We start from the raw sequence: 16,905 nt of genomic DNA, 5'->3' as shown, positions 1-16,905 counted from the left end.
TCAAGTCAAGTGATTCTTTAAGAGAGTACACAGTAGTCATATCATTATGTTTAGGTTTATAGACCGTAGCCAATAAAATTGGTCTTCTATGTATTAGGTTAAGTTGGCACCATATAATTTCTGATCCTTTCTCCAAGTCAAATCTTCTCACAATTGGCAAATTAGTTTTATGCATGAGGAAAACGCCACCATGGGCATCGCTTTCTCTGTCCTTTCTATGCACTGTATAACCACTAGGCAAGAATTCAGCATCTAACACTGAAGGACTCAGCCATGTTTCAGTACCAAACACAACATCTGGCTGGTACATATGTATTAGTGTTTCCCATTCTGCTTTTTTATTCTTGATACTTTGAAAATTTATACAGAGGCAATGTAGTTTATTAGTTGATGACTTCTTTTTAGAATAAGACTTTGATTCATCCATACTATTTTTTGAACTATCATCACTATCATCAAATGTTGCTGTTGAATTTGAGCTATTGTCAAAAAAAGAGTCTGTGAAGTTGAAAACTTCACACTCTGGACACTCCCATTCAAAGTTATCTATTGTATACTTGTAGCGGTAATTTGCTTTGGTTTTCAGGATTTTCACTTTCTTCAGATTTCCCCTTTTATTTCTGATTATCAAACTCTACTGACCTGGACCAGGTAGTTTGAATTACATTTTCCCATCACATATGCTCAGTCAGGAGGAGACAAGATGCGATCGGAAGATATTGGGGAAGCATGAAAAGTTGTATACAAAACAAATGTCCACAAAATTAGCTAATTTGAATATGTTTGCCAATTCGAGGATCCCCATAGAACTACATCAAGACTTAAACTTCCATAACTCTTATTTTTATAACTGATTTGGATGAAACTTATTTTGAGTTACCCTCCCATTTTACTCTTTCAAATAACATGGTTCTCTCCTTGTGTCACTTAAATGTGAGAGTATTGTTGATTTCCATGTTCAATATTTTTCTCTACCTTTGCTCTCCCATTCAGAGTGGTCAGTGGGTCAAGAGATGCTACTCTAAGGCTATGGGACATCGAGACCGGCCAGTGCCTCCATGTCCTGATGGGTCACGTAGCAGCGGTCAGATGTGTCCAGTACGATGGCCGACGGGTGGTCAGTGGGGCCTATGACTACACGGTCAAGGTCTGGAACCCAGAGACGGAGGAATGTCTACACACGCTGCAAGGTCATACAAACAGAGTCTATTCATTACAGGTGAGGTCTCTGAGGTGCTGCTCTTTCTTACTGATATGTCACTATTTGTGCCTTTGATAGTGCATTGACAGTCAATTTTCTTTACAATATCGACCGCTTATTCTTTCATGCGAGCAAGAATTTAAAAAAGTGGCGAAGCGGCATACCAGGTGGGTGTTTCATGAAAACGTTCAACAAGTCCCATTTTATCCGACAGTTACCATAGGAACAGTGACTTTCAGCCAATCAAAATTATGAAAAGATGTCAGATCTGACAACTTGTCGGATGAAAATATTGATGAAATGCTCCCCTGATTCACACAAGGGAGAGGGACATCACAATAAGGGTGTAAATCGTTTCTCCATCATTCTTACAGTCACGAGCATATCAAGACAACAACACACATATACAAACAGGCTGTTACAACCTTAATATAAAGGCAGATTCATTGTATATCAGTCTTCAGGATTTTGCCTGATGTCATACCCAAACTATTCAATTCTTTGTTATAGGACTGAAGCTATGGAATCAATTGCCTATCCAATTACGCCAAATTTCATCAACAGAAACATTCAAGTCCCAACTGAAAACTTATTTGATCTCCGATTAACAGTTTTATAGTGTGTTTATTCTGGAGAATTAAAATTCTATTCTTTTGTGTTTTCTCTTGTTTGTGTGTGTGTTTATTTTTCTTGAAGCACCATGAGCACTGGAAGGTGGACCTGTGCGCTATATAAGTAGCCACCATTATTATTATTATTAATTACCGTATATAATATTTGAATGCAATAAATCAAATATATCACAAAAAAGCGGTCAATTTTATTATTATACAGCAAAAATGAAAATGCTGTTATGTGGAAATGTTCTCTGAAATTCGAATGAAATCGATCCTAAACAAGCTTGACTTGACAGAAAGCATTGTGAGTACCCGACATTCGACTACTTGCTTTGATTACCATTCTTGCACATCTGAGAAGATTGCAATGAACTTGGACAGAAATTTTCCATTGTAAGAGGGAACTACATGTAACATATCCACTGGATAAAAATGCAGTGTATATAAGGAAAGCTCTAAACTTACAGTATTCAGCTCAATTATAATAATGGATTCAAATAAAATGCTTCCAATCTCTTGGAATCAAGGTTTATCTATCTTTTATAATGGGTGATTTCAAGCCCGGTGTTGGCCTTGGTATTGGTGTTTGAATTTGGATTGCTTCTCCTAGCTCCAAAACTTATTCAGAGTTGTAAATCTGATCCAGATCACATTATTGACATCTCAAAAACTAGTGAGTGACCTTTCGGGACCATCTCCATTTTATGTTTGGTGTTATAACTGTATGAAAAATTGACCTAACACCAAAAGGTCAACACTGAACATAAAATCAACCAATGTATATCTCCCATGTCCAGTTTGATGGTACCCACATAGTGAGTGGCTCCTTGGACACGTCTATACGGGTGTGGGATGCAGACACTGGTGAATGCAAGCACACATTAACTGGTCACCAGTCTCTGACCAGCGGCATGGAGCTGAAAGACAATATCCTGGTGTCCGGGAATGCCGACTCCACGGTCAAGATCTGGGACATCACGTCGGGCCAGTGCTTACAGACGTTGCAAGGTCAGTTCACTTTGTTCTTTCTAGAATGTGTCATTCTCATATTGAATTTAAAGGGGAAGTCGGGCTAGTGCTTACAAAAATTGCAAGGTTAGGCCATTATGTTTATTATTATCATGATTATTATTTGTTTGGCATCACCTGTACTTGGGAGGCGAAAAGGGGACTGAATCGACATGACCAGCACTCCTTCAGGTCTATCCTTGCGATATAACCGATTGGGGGAGTGCAGGTGGACCATTACACCAGGAGCGGAATTCTGAAAACCGTGTTAGCACAAAAAACGGTGTTAGCTAACACGATTGGTATTCTGAAAATCGTGTTAGCATAAAAAACACGTGGCCCAAGTTGTTACACCACGCATGGTCATGAAATACTCAGTGCACAACGCGCAACCCCCATACGCGGTGTTAGGGAAGAAGATAACACGAAATTTGGTATTCTGAAAATGGTGTTAGCTAAAATTTGGTTCTAAGATAACAAAAACATTTAACACTGTGTTAAGGAGAGGTTAATTTGGGAATGATGATGGCTGCACTTTTTATAGCAGACACAAACATCAATAAGAACATATACGGGCATATACTAATCATCTGGTAGAAGTTCCTTGAAGATTCTTTAATTTTCCAGCTTTATTTTCCATCTTACCTTCCTCTCTACTATGATGATTAAACAACAGTTTCTCTGGAACTTTTTCTTTTTTTTTCCATGAAAATTTTGCGCAATCTTTTCTTAAACCTTGCATTTGATTGGATAAGATAGATGCAGAGTGGGAGAAGCTGAAGATAACACAAAATGAGAATAACACGCAGATAACTCGGTTTTCAGAATACCGATTTAGGGGTATGTTAGGGGCATGTTAAATCAGAGAGATAACACGATATTTAACACCAAAATTACCACAATATTCAGAATACCGCCCCAGGGTTTCCCCTTACTCTCATGTGAATAGTGCATTGGGTTCTTAACATGCAAAAGTGGTGACTCGCCTCGACATGGGTGCCCGTTGCTATTAGGTTCTAGCTCTGAAAAGACCTCTTTTGTCCATGTTTTGACCAGTTGGCTCTGGCTTTCATCAGGAAAGAGCTTGAACCAGACTGTCTGGATATTCATACATGTAGGTTTAAATTAATAGGGTAGTGATGGGATGGGTCAATATAGCTACTACATACCGTAAACCCACTGTTTATATCCCACCCTGTGAAAATTCAAAAACCATTTATCATGGTTCCCACTGTCCTGGAAAATACTGGAAAAATTTGTGGTCATTGAAAGTAAGGGAATTTGGAAAAAAAATTTAAAGTCATGGAATTGCATTTACTTCTTGGCTATGGCAGCTTTCCAGTTTGTCGTGTCTCACAAATCTCATACTCTGCTATTATAATTGGTGTTCATGATTTCCATTTTACCCAGTTTTGTGACATCCCAAATTCTACGTAACTCCCGGGATGTCACAGGAAGTCATGGAAAGCAGCAATTTAGTCATGGAAAAGTCATGGAATTCTGTTTTCAAGTTTCTGTGGGAGCACTGTTGAATGATCATATGACATTGACAATTATTCATTTGTTTATAATGGAAATTCATCATCTCTTGGTGGTGATATTTAATTATTTTTTATCTCCTGTTCTGGTTTCCATTGACAGGTGCCAACAAACATCAGAGCGCTGTTACATGCCTTCAGTTCAATCGTAAATTTGTGATCACGTGTTCTGACGATGGCACCGTCAAGCTATGGGACTTGAACACTGGTGAATTCATTAGAAACTTGGTGACTTTGGACAGCGGGGGCAGTGGAGGCGTGGTGTGGCGGGTCTGCGCCAATCCAACAAAACTGGTGTGCGCGGTCGGAAGCCGCAATGGCACGGAAGAGACGAAACTGTTGGTGTTGGACTTTGAGCCAGATCCAAGGCTCTGACCAGAGGTTACGGCTAGGAAGTGACAGGAATTGTTGCAGCTGCAGTGATTTGTGTTACTTCATTGAAAGAGAGAGAAGCCATCATGATTAAGTCAACAGGAGCTGTTGCAACATCTCCTCGTAGTTGACTACAGATGACGGCTAGGAAGAGACGGGAGTCTTCACAGCTGCAGAGGTTTGGAGTCTACATAGTGAAAAGGGAGAAGTCATGACTGCAGTAGTAGGAGCTTTAGCAACCTCTTCTCGTAGTCGCTTACAGTGGTCGGCTAGGGGGAGACAGGAACCTTCGCACCTGCTGAGATTGGATTGGATCGAAAGAGAGAAAAGTTGCTGTGACTGCAGGAGACGTAAGAACGTCCCTCTATAAATGCAGATGACGGCTCAGAAGAGACAAGAGTCTTCACAGCTGCCGAGTCTTTCCAGTCAAAATAAGAGTAGTTGCAGTGCCTGCAGAGAGAGTGACTACTCTTAGTTGATCAGAGATGTCCTGCCACAAAGATATCAGAAACGTTGCAACTTCGACTGAAGATTGATGACTGCAGATATCCTTCTGGTTCTGTGAGACTGATTTGAATTGTATTAAGTTCACAATGTCTTGCAGGTTCAAAGGATGGACAAAGCTACTAGATTGGAATGCATTTTGTTGTGAATTGCAGTATGAGAGTGAAGTGGATTATGGAATGCCAAAGGTTGCTGTGGGTTGTCTTAGAGCAGCTAAGCAGAATGAAGAAAGGGAAATTCACAAGTCCCTTTGAGATAACGTAGCGCCTCGTCCTGCACCAAATTTCAATGGAGACAATGAGATGAAAAAGCCAGTCTCAAAATCTGAGTTATGTATTAATATGATATAAATCCACTCATTAAAACTGCTGAATTGCTATGGGGCAATCACACATGACAGAAACTGGAGCCTGTTTCATAAAAAGGTTTTCTAATAACAAATTTACAATAACAGTTTAAAAGCTATTGAAATCAGTAAATTTGATTGGATGATAGCAAACTTGTTATAGAAATAGTGCATTTGTTTTTTAAAGTCTTTATGAAATGAGACCCAGTTCAATTCCTGGCATCTTGAACTATCATGAACAATTATTATTGGCATTGATGGAAAAATTACTGAAATGCCATCAAATTTCTGTAATGTGCTGCTGCCTATTAATAGTTTTGTTAATCAAGTTTAGGGGAGAGGGTTATATAGGTTTTAAAGCAAGCAAAGAGGTTTTATTATCCAAGGGTTTCTCAATAGATAAAAGTTATTGAAAAATGACTTCTTGTATTTCTATTGTGTTGGTTACCAGTAGCTTGGTGGAGAGAATATAATTGTGTGGGCCTGGGGACTATATTTTTAAAACAATTGAAAGGCAAGGTTTGAAGTGTATTCTCTGCAAAGGGGAAAGGAAACAGTTTTAGAGAGTTACTGTAATTTTGGTTTCCCCATTTCCCCATGATTACTTGTGTATGTACATCTATCTATCTATCTATCTTTGGGTCATGAGATCGCCTATGTGCCATGGTGATTTTCGTAATTTTGTGTTTTTATAGCTTCAAAAGTCTTTATCTCTCTGAGTATACACCTGTTGATAGTAAAAGGTTTCTTCCAGGAGACAAAAATCTTCTTGTATCACATGCTGTTGCACTTAGCCACCCACGTGGTCTACCTGCCGAGTGCTCTCATGCATGGCATATGGTGAACCTCATTATTTCTTTGTCACCCATTTAAAAAGTTCAATGACTTTCCATTCTGTCAACAAAGTTCAGGAGTTTCGATTATTCACAAGGAAGAGATGCAGTATGCTTCTCATTCCATCCGAAGCAAACTTTTCCGATTTGAATTTCATCCCTACATGTAAGTGACCACTCCTGATAAGTGATGATTCTGATAATGTGCCCTTTGAAGGGCCTTGGTGTTTGCTTTTGTCATATATTCAATTCAAACCTGTTGCGCTATATTTTTTCTACTCATTGTGAAGGCACCACATGGTGTCAGAATGCACTCACCATGCCAGAAGGGATGCAATATATCAGCTTCCATATATTTCTTTATTTTCGTTCTCGTCAGAATACCGTGGCATGTCAAGTACTTTGCTTTGTTTGTCCTTTTGCGGGATTGCAGCATACATGAACATTATAAAATTTGATACTGTGAATATTGCTTTGTACTGTTTAGTCACCACTGCCATTTATATTCAATGTATGCGTTCTTAGATTTTATTGTACATGCAGGTCTTGGAGTCCATCTTCTTCTGTTTGACATGCTCACTGCTATATACAGTTATGTGATTGAGCTTAACATTCTTTATTAATTTCAGCTTGTAAAAAAGCCATTATAAACATATCAAGTTTCATTCACTCAGAATGTATTTACTGTTATTGATTTCATTTTATGCTGATATGTTTACTGACCATGGCTTGCATAAGGTTGTCACTGCTCGTCGTCACCATTATCACACATCCAATCATCTTAACCATCATTGTAAATTGTGTTCATTATCATTACAATTATCATTATTATCATCAGAGACCATGGCCCCTTCTAACAAAGAGCTCTGATTGATCCAATCAACCACAAAAATGGAAAGCCGGCAACGCCAACTTCTTAAATGCATGTTTGCTCAAAGTATTTTTAGTCTAGATATGATGTTTACTCACTGTCTTCTTAAAAATTCAGTTTGCTTTCTTTTTTCTTTTTTTACAAAGGACATTGTGAAAATTTCCTGTAGGAAAAGTTACATTCAGGGATTTCCATACAGTTGGGTTGATCAGATCAATCATAACTCTTTGTAAGAGGGAAACCAGGTGGCTTCCTTGCTAGGGGGCGATTCTATAAAATATCAACCTATATGTACATGTATGTCCAATCCCTGCATTTTCTATTCTTACTTTACTCTGAGAACTACTCAAGCCATGATAAAGTGATAGTTAAGCCTTCCATGTGAACTACGGTATATCTGCATATAATACAAGATAGGAAAGCTATTTCCTTGCATGTACATATAATAAGAATAAAGTCATTTTTATCTGGGATATCCACTTCAGTTTCGAAAACTGTTCTACCAGTGGGCCCTGCTTAACACGATGATGTTAGTATTACCCTGGTTTTAGCTGCACCGCCCACAGGCACTCAAGCACTTGAGGAATATCTTCCTACCGGGAACTCTACCTGGATTGAGTGCAGCACAATGTGGGTAAATTTCTTGCTGAAGGAAAACATGCCATGGCTGGTAATCGAACCCACATCCCTCATATTGAAAGACGAGTCGTGACCATTAAATCACAATGCCCCCAGTAGTAATTTGAATGAATGACATGCCACAAGAGTTTTACTCTCTTGGGTCTATGAGCAATTGATCTACTTGATAGCAAGTCCAGGACTACATGGGCTGAATGCATTTGGTCTAAGAGCCTTGTGGTCTAGAATACACTTTGTCTGATACTCAGTCTTAATTTCAACTTTATTTACTAATAATTTTACGCTTTATTTAATGTGAATTTTATTTGTAAACAGTCCATGTAACTCTATATACTACATTGTGTTAGACCAAGTGGATATTAGGCGAAATGGGTGTAGCCCAACTGGAAATATGACTGTATGACAAAGTGGTATAATAGTAGGCTAAATGGCAATTAGACCAAATGGTCAGTAGATGGGCTGGTTGGTAGATCAAGTTGGATTAGACCATGTGTGGTGAGACCAAATGGAAAGTCGACATTTGTAGATCAATCATCAAATGACATGTGTACCATTATCCTTCCTCATTGGTTCCACAAGAAAATTTGCATATGAAGCAGAAAATTAATGTGCAATATTCTCCCCTCATTTCCTGTAGACTTTGAGCAAAAATGAAATGACTTTTGACAATGGAAACTTAACACCTAAGTCTCTAAGTGCTCTAGAAATAGTGGAGCAAAAAAATAATCGAATTTTCCTGCAAGCTTCTGGATGACTTCTTCGTAAATGTATTTACATATTTTGCTGAAATCCATTTAACTGTACTACTTTTAAGTGGCATTAAGAAGATGTTTGTTTTCTATTTTTTTCTTTCACATGGTTTGTGTCTATAGATTCAGGTTTGCCAAAGGTTTGATTTTTTTAAATTTTTTATTGTCTTGTAGTGGAAATCTATGTTCACAGTATCTTATTATTGTTATTAATCACTGCCTATGATATAGCAATTGTACTACAATTCCCATTTGTGCATGATATGATCGAAAGTGCATCGATCAGGGCTAATCGTAATGATGTTTATTATTTTATATTGAGAGTATCTGTGTACCTATATTTGTGACAGATCTCAATAAGCAACTGCCGTACCATAACAGTGTTCTTATTGAAGCAGAGTATACCAACTTGTATAGCTTTTAGTGTAATCTATCATACACATCGTTGGTGGTATGGTATGATTTTGTGTCTCAACTTCAAGTGAAATTATTTGTAGATAGGGGGTCCATGATTTTTTTTTTATTTATTGGAAAAAAAATGATATATGATACATTATGAAACAATTTGAATTGCAACACAAGAGAGTGAAAATCATAAAACCAGAGCAAAATCCAGTGCAAAACTGCATAAATCAATGAATATAGAGCTATCAATCCTGTTTACAGTGTTTAAGTATGCAGTTGACAGACTTCATATGCATGGAATCATATGTTTTTTTTCTGAGATTTTCATTATTTGTTTTTTCGTATGTTTAGTACATGTCAATGAAGAACATCTGAGAAAAAAAACTAGGGTTTCTTGTGAACATCACAGGTGAAGAAATAATGACAGCCATGTCTTTCTTTCTCTTGACTATTCGACAAGTTTGCGATACAGAGTTTTATTATCGTACCAACATATTATACTCATCAATATCCTGCTTATGACCCTTATCAAGCACCTTAGACAATGAAACGCTTTATATAAGCGAAAGTAGATTTAACCTGCATATTGGACGTACATGTATGCTCTTTTTTATGTGAACTTATGACTTTTGCAATATTATTGCTGGATTTTGTTGAAGTACTTAGGTTTATTTTTATACACTTGATCATCCTCCATGCTCAATTTTCTCTGGAACTTGTACTCAATCAGAGAAACTCTTATATACTTCGAAATTTCAAATGATACAATAACCCCCCAATACAGTGTGATATCCTACAGTGTATGAGCAAATGGAATGGTTTTAGTCTGATTTGCACCAACGTATTCCTCAAGGTTGCAATGTGAAATATGATATGTGCTTCAAAATGTTTTTACTTGTTGCAAACTGTTTCGCATGCATGTGTGTGTACGATTCCTTCACAGTGCTCTGACGAAAATTACTCTGTTGGAAATCTACATGTTAAGCCAACCTCCAAAATTAAATACAGCCTTATATTTTCATTGTTCTGAACCAAATTAAAGCTCCATTCCAATCCTAACTCTAATTGTATGCCGTCTGAGAATATGTTTCGACCGGAGCAAATGTTGTGTTACCATATGTACACTAAACAAAGTTAACTCTAATGGTACATTCAGATGAGACTCACATTATCTAATGTTTAAGATGATACTATTTAATGATTGATTTTAAGCATGGGTGTCGATCACGGGGGGGATGGGGGGGATATATCCCCCCCAATATTTCAAGTGGGGGGGATGGCCTGTATTATCATCCCCCCCAATAATTTAGGGTAGAAAAATTATAATAATGATGATGAAAAAATGAAAAGTTTGATCATGATGATTATAGTATGCCATCAATCAGTTTGTTTCCCTCGCAATTTGTGTATATTGTTATTAAATAAAAACAATCTTTTTCAGGACTATTAAACAGATGGGTGGAGGTTCAAGATGAAAAAGAATGAAATGTTTATGTATTTGATATTTTTTAACACATGACATGAAAGGACCCCAACGAAAATCAACTTTTGTTGATTGGGTGTTCCATCCCACCAGTGGTGAATAAATTAATTTAAATAAATCATTAACTCAAAAGGGTGGAAAATAAACGGGAGTAAAAGGGTGGCAAGATAAATAAAGGAATGACGGTAAACCCGATGGCGCACGAGAAGCCACACAGGTTGTAATTTGTGCTAGTCTTAATTGGTCCGAATCTGCATTTTATCATCATGCATTAAGAAGAATAAAGATATTGCCAGTCAGGTTAGATTTAAGAGAGAAGTTGTATACACAGAGGCGTCGATCCTGGGTGGGGGGGGGGGCAGGGGGCGATCGCCCCACCAATGAAAATATTGGGGGGCAAACATATCGTTTTGCCCCCCCCCCAATAATTTCGCATGTGCAACTAAAAAATAAAATAAGATTGTAATGCTACACTGAAATCAGCAAGCGAGATTGAGATACCAACTCGATCTTGATTCAAAATCATGCTCAAAATGTCTGCTTTTCAGATATGGAATATAAAAATTTTCAGCTCGCGCTTCGCGCTCGCATCATGTACCAAAACCCCATACTTTTCATGATTATATAGGTGAATATAATGTCCCGTTTTCAATTCTAAACCTCAAAAGAACTTTGATTTTGCAATAATCTTTTGTTGGATATATATCTTCCATTAAAATGTCATTTTTTCCAGATCAAAATATCAAAATTTTCAGCTCGCGCTCGCATCTATTGTTCTTCTAGATACCCATCTTAATCATTTGTACCAAAAATGCTTAGAATATCAAGCTTTCAGGTCAGAATATAAAGAAATTCCAGCTCGCTCTCTAGTGAGATACATGTATCCTCCTCATGAGTTACTACAAACAAACCTAAACAGGTACATTTTTCCTGTTTTCATGACATACTAAAAAAATTTAGCTCGCGCTTCGCGCTCGCATTGTTGGTGAAGGTGAGATATGTGTCTCTTTCTCATGAGTTATATGTATATATATATATATATATATATATATATATATATATATATATATATATATATATATTGTGATCGAGCGCCTTTGGAATGTTGATTCATAATTTTGCCCCCTCCCCATCTGAAAAATGGATCGACGCCCCTGTGTATACATCATGCTCAATGAACAGATCACTATGTACATGGTCCAGTCAATTTTTGTCATTTTTTCTCGGTATGAGTTTAGAATAGGCTGACTTGTAACACAAATTGAATTTTCAAAAAAATTATACAAGTATAGTACACTACAACAATGAAGGAATTTCCAAGAACACCATGCATATCAACCACTCCCAAATGTCCTAACTTGTGATTTTAGTGGGGGTAATGTTGAAATATCCCCATCCACAAGAACATTTGTGTCAATCATCCCCCCAAACCAAGAATACGGATCGACACCCATGATTTTAAGGATTGATATTTCAGCCAGGCATTGTAAAACTGGTAGTAGAATGTAACTTTCGTATAAACATATATTATTGTACACTTGGGTTAAGTCTGTTCCTGTTTAACTTGGTAGAAATTTGAAGAATCTTGTTCTTATTGTAAAAAAAAATATGAATTGGTGCTATACAAAAATAGTGTTAAACTCTTTGACATCCATGTACATTGGTACATGTATCATATGTACAATGTAAAGTGTGCAAAGAATATTGTACACATATTAGTTGCAAAATTGTTGCAATTAGTGACGGTCCTTATATATACATATATACATTTTTGTTATGTTTCAGTTGTAGTGTTTGCAGATGTTTGTCAAAATTATCCTCTGATGTATTTACAATGTACTTTCTTGAGCATTGCACTACCACTAGTTTCACTTATGGATGATTTATAACTTCTTAACAATATGTACGTGTGTGGATATACTTTTCCCTTTGTTTCGAATTTTCATTACTTTGGCCAAAGGTTTTGTTTCTCATTTTTCCCCAGTAATATTGGTTCCCCCCCCCCTCGAGGCTTATGGTAACTTGTATTCACTAATAGATTTTTCATGTCACTGTAATGTTGTAAGTTCAAGTCTACATGACAGTTGATCACATCTCGATAAGTCTAACAGGAGCATGTAACCGATCACCAAATAGTTAATCCAAAAGAAGACTTGTGATGTTATCAAATTATCAAAACTTTGACAATTCTGTGCTCTGATATTGGTTAATGGTTTCCCACCATCTTCCTGCTTTGAGAACGAACAAATTGGCATCGGGGCCGTGTTCTTTTAAAGAGCTTAGCTTGATCTGATTATCTACAACTATGGAAAGCCAGCAATGTCAGCATCTACAATGCGTATTTGTTCAAAATGTTTTCAAGATATGATATTTAGACATTTATCTTCTCTTTTTTTTTTACTTTTCAGTATCTTCCTCTTTGTTTACAAAATGACATTGTGCAAATTTCCTGTAGGACGAATTATGACATTGATTGATTTCCATCTGATTGAGGTTGATCGCATCAATCACAACTCTGAGATAGGACTGAGTTCTCCTGACAACCATCTCCAGTTTGAATCAACCACATTATATCAGAACTATTAATCTCATGTATATTATTAGTGCCCCCAGCAAACCTCCAAATCCAGAAGAGTTTTATGAAGAAGTGGGCAGACTTTACTTGTGACTATTTCATGAAGTCCTAGATTCTATAATCCTTTCATTTTTACTGATGGAATCATTCATTTCAATTTTAATTACTGTAATTGATCTTGGATAATTATCAAGAGTACTGGACGAAGAATAACGGTGGTTTAAGAGGCATTTTATATGATATTTGGGAGATTTATGTTTTTTTAATGTTTATTAGTGTTATGACAACAGGTTTTGGAGACCTGTTATCTTTTGTTACCAAAGTTTAACAGGAATATTGTATATGTATATATATATTGTCTCTGACTGTAACATGTTGGGCAAACATGTTTTGTTGATATACTTGTCATTAAGGAGAAATACATGTTACTTATGGAACTAATGCATGTTATCATTGTTATGATTATTTGTGTCAGGACTAAGGGGTGAAGTGTAGAAAGAGAGAGGGGAAAGAAGAAGGGAAACGGATGGAGAAGAGAAAGGAAAGAAGAAGAAAAAAAGTGGAAAAATAATCAATAAAATGACTGATAAATAGATTAATAAATGAATAGATAAATGAATATCATATGATTATAATAATAAAAAATGAACAAGTTTACATTTTTCTCCAAATTGTGAACCACCCCTTGCTATTTGGGTAAAAAAAATGTATTTATGAAAACAACCCAAATTCAAATTAAATGAAGTATGGTCTTTACCATGCTAGTATTGTGAAGCAGTCAGGAAAATGTTTTTTTTTTCTTTCTTTTAAAATCATATTTCTACCATGAATTGTGGTCTTACCCATTGCCAGTGTGATTAAAAAGTGGGGATTATTTTTTATTCACAAATCTTGTGAGATTTCTATAAGATGTAATATCTGACATAATTATAACCCTCAAATTAATTTGGGTAATACCAACACCTTTATCATTCATTCTTTGACTAAATAGATCTACTAAACGTTGCGTTGGCAAAGGTCTATTTCTTTGAGCCATTTTTAAACTAGGATTCTTAAGTTTTTAACACTGATTTACTTACCTGGTTATCACCGAACTAATGCTTGAAATCATTGAAATTTCCATCTCTTCCTTTCTTGTTCAGTAATATCAGGAAAATATCTGCCGGCTGTCCCCTTATTTGAGATCTGCTGTTTTAATTCTGGTCGGACATCTTCATTAGTTCTACATTCATGTATGTCATTCACTGCTAGCTGTATCCCAAACCTGTAGGCAAAATACATTCACTCACACCTGACCCATGATCAGCTATTCAAATTCAAATTTCCCGCCATTGTGTGCTCATATTTGTTTCGCCCCAATGCATATCAACATCAGCAAATAATGTCAATGTCGTTTCAATAAAATTCCATGCACATGAAACAATAATGAATATTATTATCATTATTGTTGTTATTGTTATTATTATTATCATTATTTTTATTATTATTTATTACTTTAACATTACTTTAACTGCACTTTTCCCCCATTAAGCCCAAAGCGCTTATTCAGAGTTAATAAATTGGTCTAAGCAGATAAAAAATAATGTGATGAATAAAATAAATACATGTACTTATATATTTTATGATGAAAACGTATGTTCAAAACAGAAGGATCTCTATATCCTTAAGGGAAATAAATGTTTCAAACTGGGATTTAATAGATTGGATAACCATGATAATAAACAATTTCAGTAACTGGTGGATCCAGTTTTGAATATGCCTCTCAAGGGGGGGGGCACTGGCCGGGTGTCCCCCCCCCCCTTCGAAAGCAAGGAACTTTTTTTTCGTGGACGAAATGACCCTAAATTTTGGGTGAAAACCTTCAGTCTTTTGCTTGTCAAATTTTCCTTGGGAAATGTGCCCCCAAGTTTTCAGGAATAGCAGTGATACTAGGCCAACCTTAATCGATCAAGCTGAAATCAGGAGCCAAAAACTATATTGAACAGCCTTCCCCCACCCCTGGGTCCGCGGCTCCTGTTACCAATAATATAAAATTTAGCAGCCTTAGGCTTCTCATTCATGACAGAGAATCTTCGGATTTGGTGAAATCAGACTTACTACAGCATGAAGAGAACACAATGTTGAGGGAGGTACAGTACAGGTTAAAGGTCAAAGTATATGTTGGAGGAAGAATAGTAAAAATACTGAATATTTGTTTTTAACCAATTTTGGCTTCAGACTGAATTGGCTGTATTACTTGCAAGATGAAATGATGTAATGAATATTCATCTTTCTAGATCCCCTTTTCACATTCATTCACTCTCTCATTTGTTCATTCATTCACTCATTCATTTATTCATCCATTCATTTGTTCACTCATTCATTTATTTACTCATTCATTCATTCATTTATTCATCCATTCATTCATTTATTCACTCATTCATTTATTCACTCATTCATTCGCTCATTTATTCATTTGTCTTTCCCTTTTCTCTTCCTCAATTTTCATAATTTAAAATATCATACTCTTGCTTGCATAATTAAACAATATACATTTTTTAATTTTTTTGTAATTATCTTGTAGCTTACATCTCTACGTGCATGCATTTTTTGCTGCGATCGTGAGAACAATGGGCGAGATCTAAAGGGGAGGGGTAAAAGTGACCCCCCATTTAACCGTTTTATCCGTTTTAAAAAGCTGTTCGTAAGTTAAGAGCGGCTAAAAGAACAACTGGTGAACCATTCTTTCGTTCTAAATAATCACCAATGAACAATTAATAGTGAATATCATTTACCACAAGAACAGCTTTATGAAACAGCCCCCAGGTCTGATATACCCTAGTTGAAAATAAGGTTAACCCATACACACTCACTTCCAAACCAATCTACCAGATGAATGAAACCATTGGCAACACATTACAAGGTAGATACACTTTTTTATAGATAAATCTGATTTCCAAATTTATTGGTGCATTTATACAAACACATTTACATGATCACTTTCCCATCATAAAATATAAAGAAGCACTTTCTCTGTTATGTGTAACAACAACAAAAAAATATTCTTTTCAACACGAGTATCTTTATAGTCTGAATATTCAGAAATAGTGAAATACAGTTGCACATTGAGTCAATATCCCTTGTAACATATATCATGATAAAGAGAAAGAGAGAAGGAAAAAAATATGTACAAATCCCGATTGAAAACTGATGTATAGACAGACAGGCACATTAAAATCTGAGTAAAAATAAGTTTGCAATAAGCAATACACATATCAAAGGTTCCTCCACACAATGATACATACCATACTTACATACACATGAACAGAACAAGGGGATTATATATATATCAAATATCTTTCTAATTTCAAACTTCATTACAGATATTTCAAATTCAATCTATGATTTTCAAATTGAGGTTTATGCAGAATATGGCTGAAATAGAGGTCCAGGATGTTTTTGAAGAAGGCATAAAGCTTTTAAATATCTTTTTTTTTCAAACCAAAACCCTGTAATAAGTGACAATTGAGGTTTACCAAATTCTGTTCGTCGATAAACAAGATGCCTCGTAACACTTCTCAAATTTAACCGAGTCTTTCTTGGACAAGTGATAAGATAAGAGACCAAAAAGCAATCAAAATATCTTCAAGCTACTGACATTACATTACAACAGTAAACTGTTACACCAGCAAAACTCCAAACAAACCACAGGTATAACATAGGAAACATAGTAAATGGTCGGTCTGAAGTCAGTCTAACTGTGAGATGTGAGAAGTGGGGGTGTG

At 36.2% G+C, this 16,905-nt stretch overlaps 1 protein-coding gene across 3 annotated transcripts in view; it reads left to right on the top strand.

Annotated features, from left to right (window-relative positions):
- Positions 1-8,567, top strand: part of LOC121406487 (F-box/WD repeat-containing protein 7-like) — a 28,465-nt gene extending 19,898 nt beyond the window's left edge. For all 3 annotated transcript variants that reach the window (XM_041597501.1, XM_041597514.1, XM_041597508.1), the window contains exons 10-12: positions 994-1,219; positions 2,616-2,826; positions 4,468-8,567. In XM_041597501.1, the coding sequence (XP_041453435.1) occupies positions 994-1,219; positions 2,616-2,826; positions 4,468-4,739 (709 nt within the window). In that variant the 3' untranslated portion in view covers positions 4,740-8,567. The remainder of the gene's footprint in view (positions 1-993; positions 1,220-2,615; positions 2,827-4,467) is intronic.
- Positions 8,568-16,905: the final 8,338 nt, after the last annotated feature.

This window comes from Lytechinus variegatus, chromosome 1, assembly GCF_018143015.1.
Source record: "Lytechinus variegatus isolate NC3 chromosome 1, Lvar_3.0, whole genome shotgun sequence".
NCBI lineage: Eukaryota > Metazoa > Echinodermata > Echinoidea > Temnopleuroida > Toxopneustidae > Lytechinus > Lytechinus variegatus.
The sequence above is the reverse complement of the archived record's forward strand: the minus strand, read 5'-3'. Positions and strand labels throughout refer to the sequence as shown.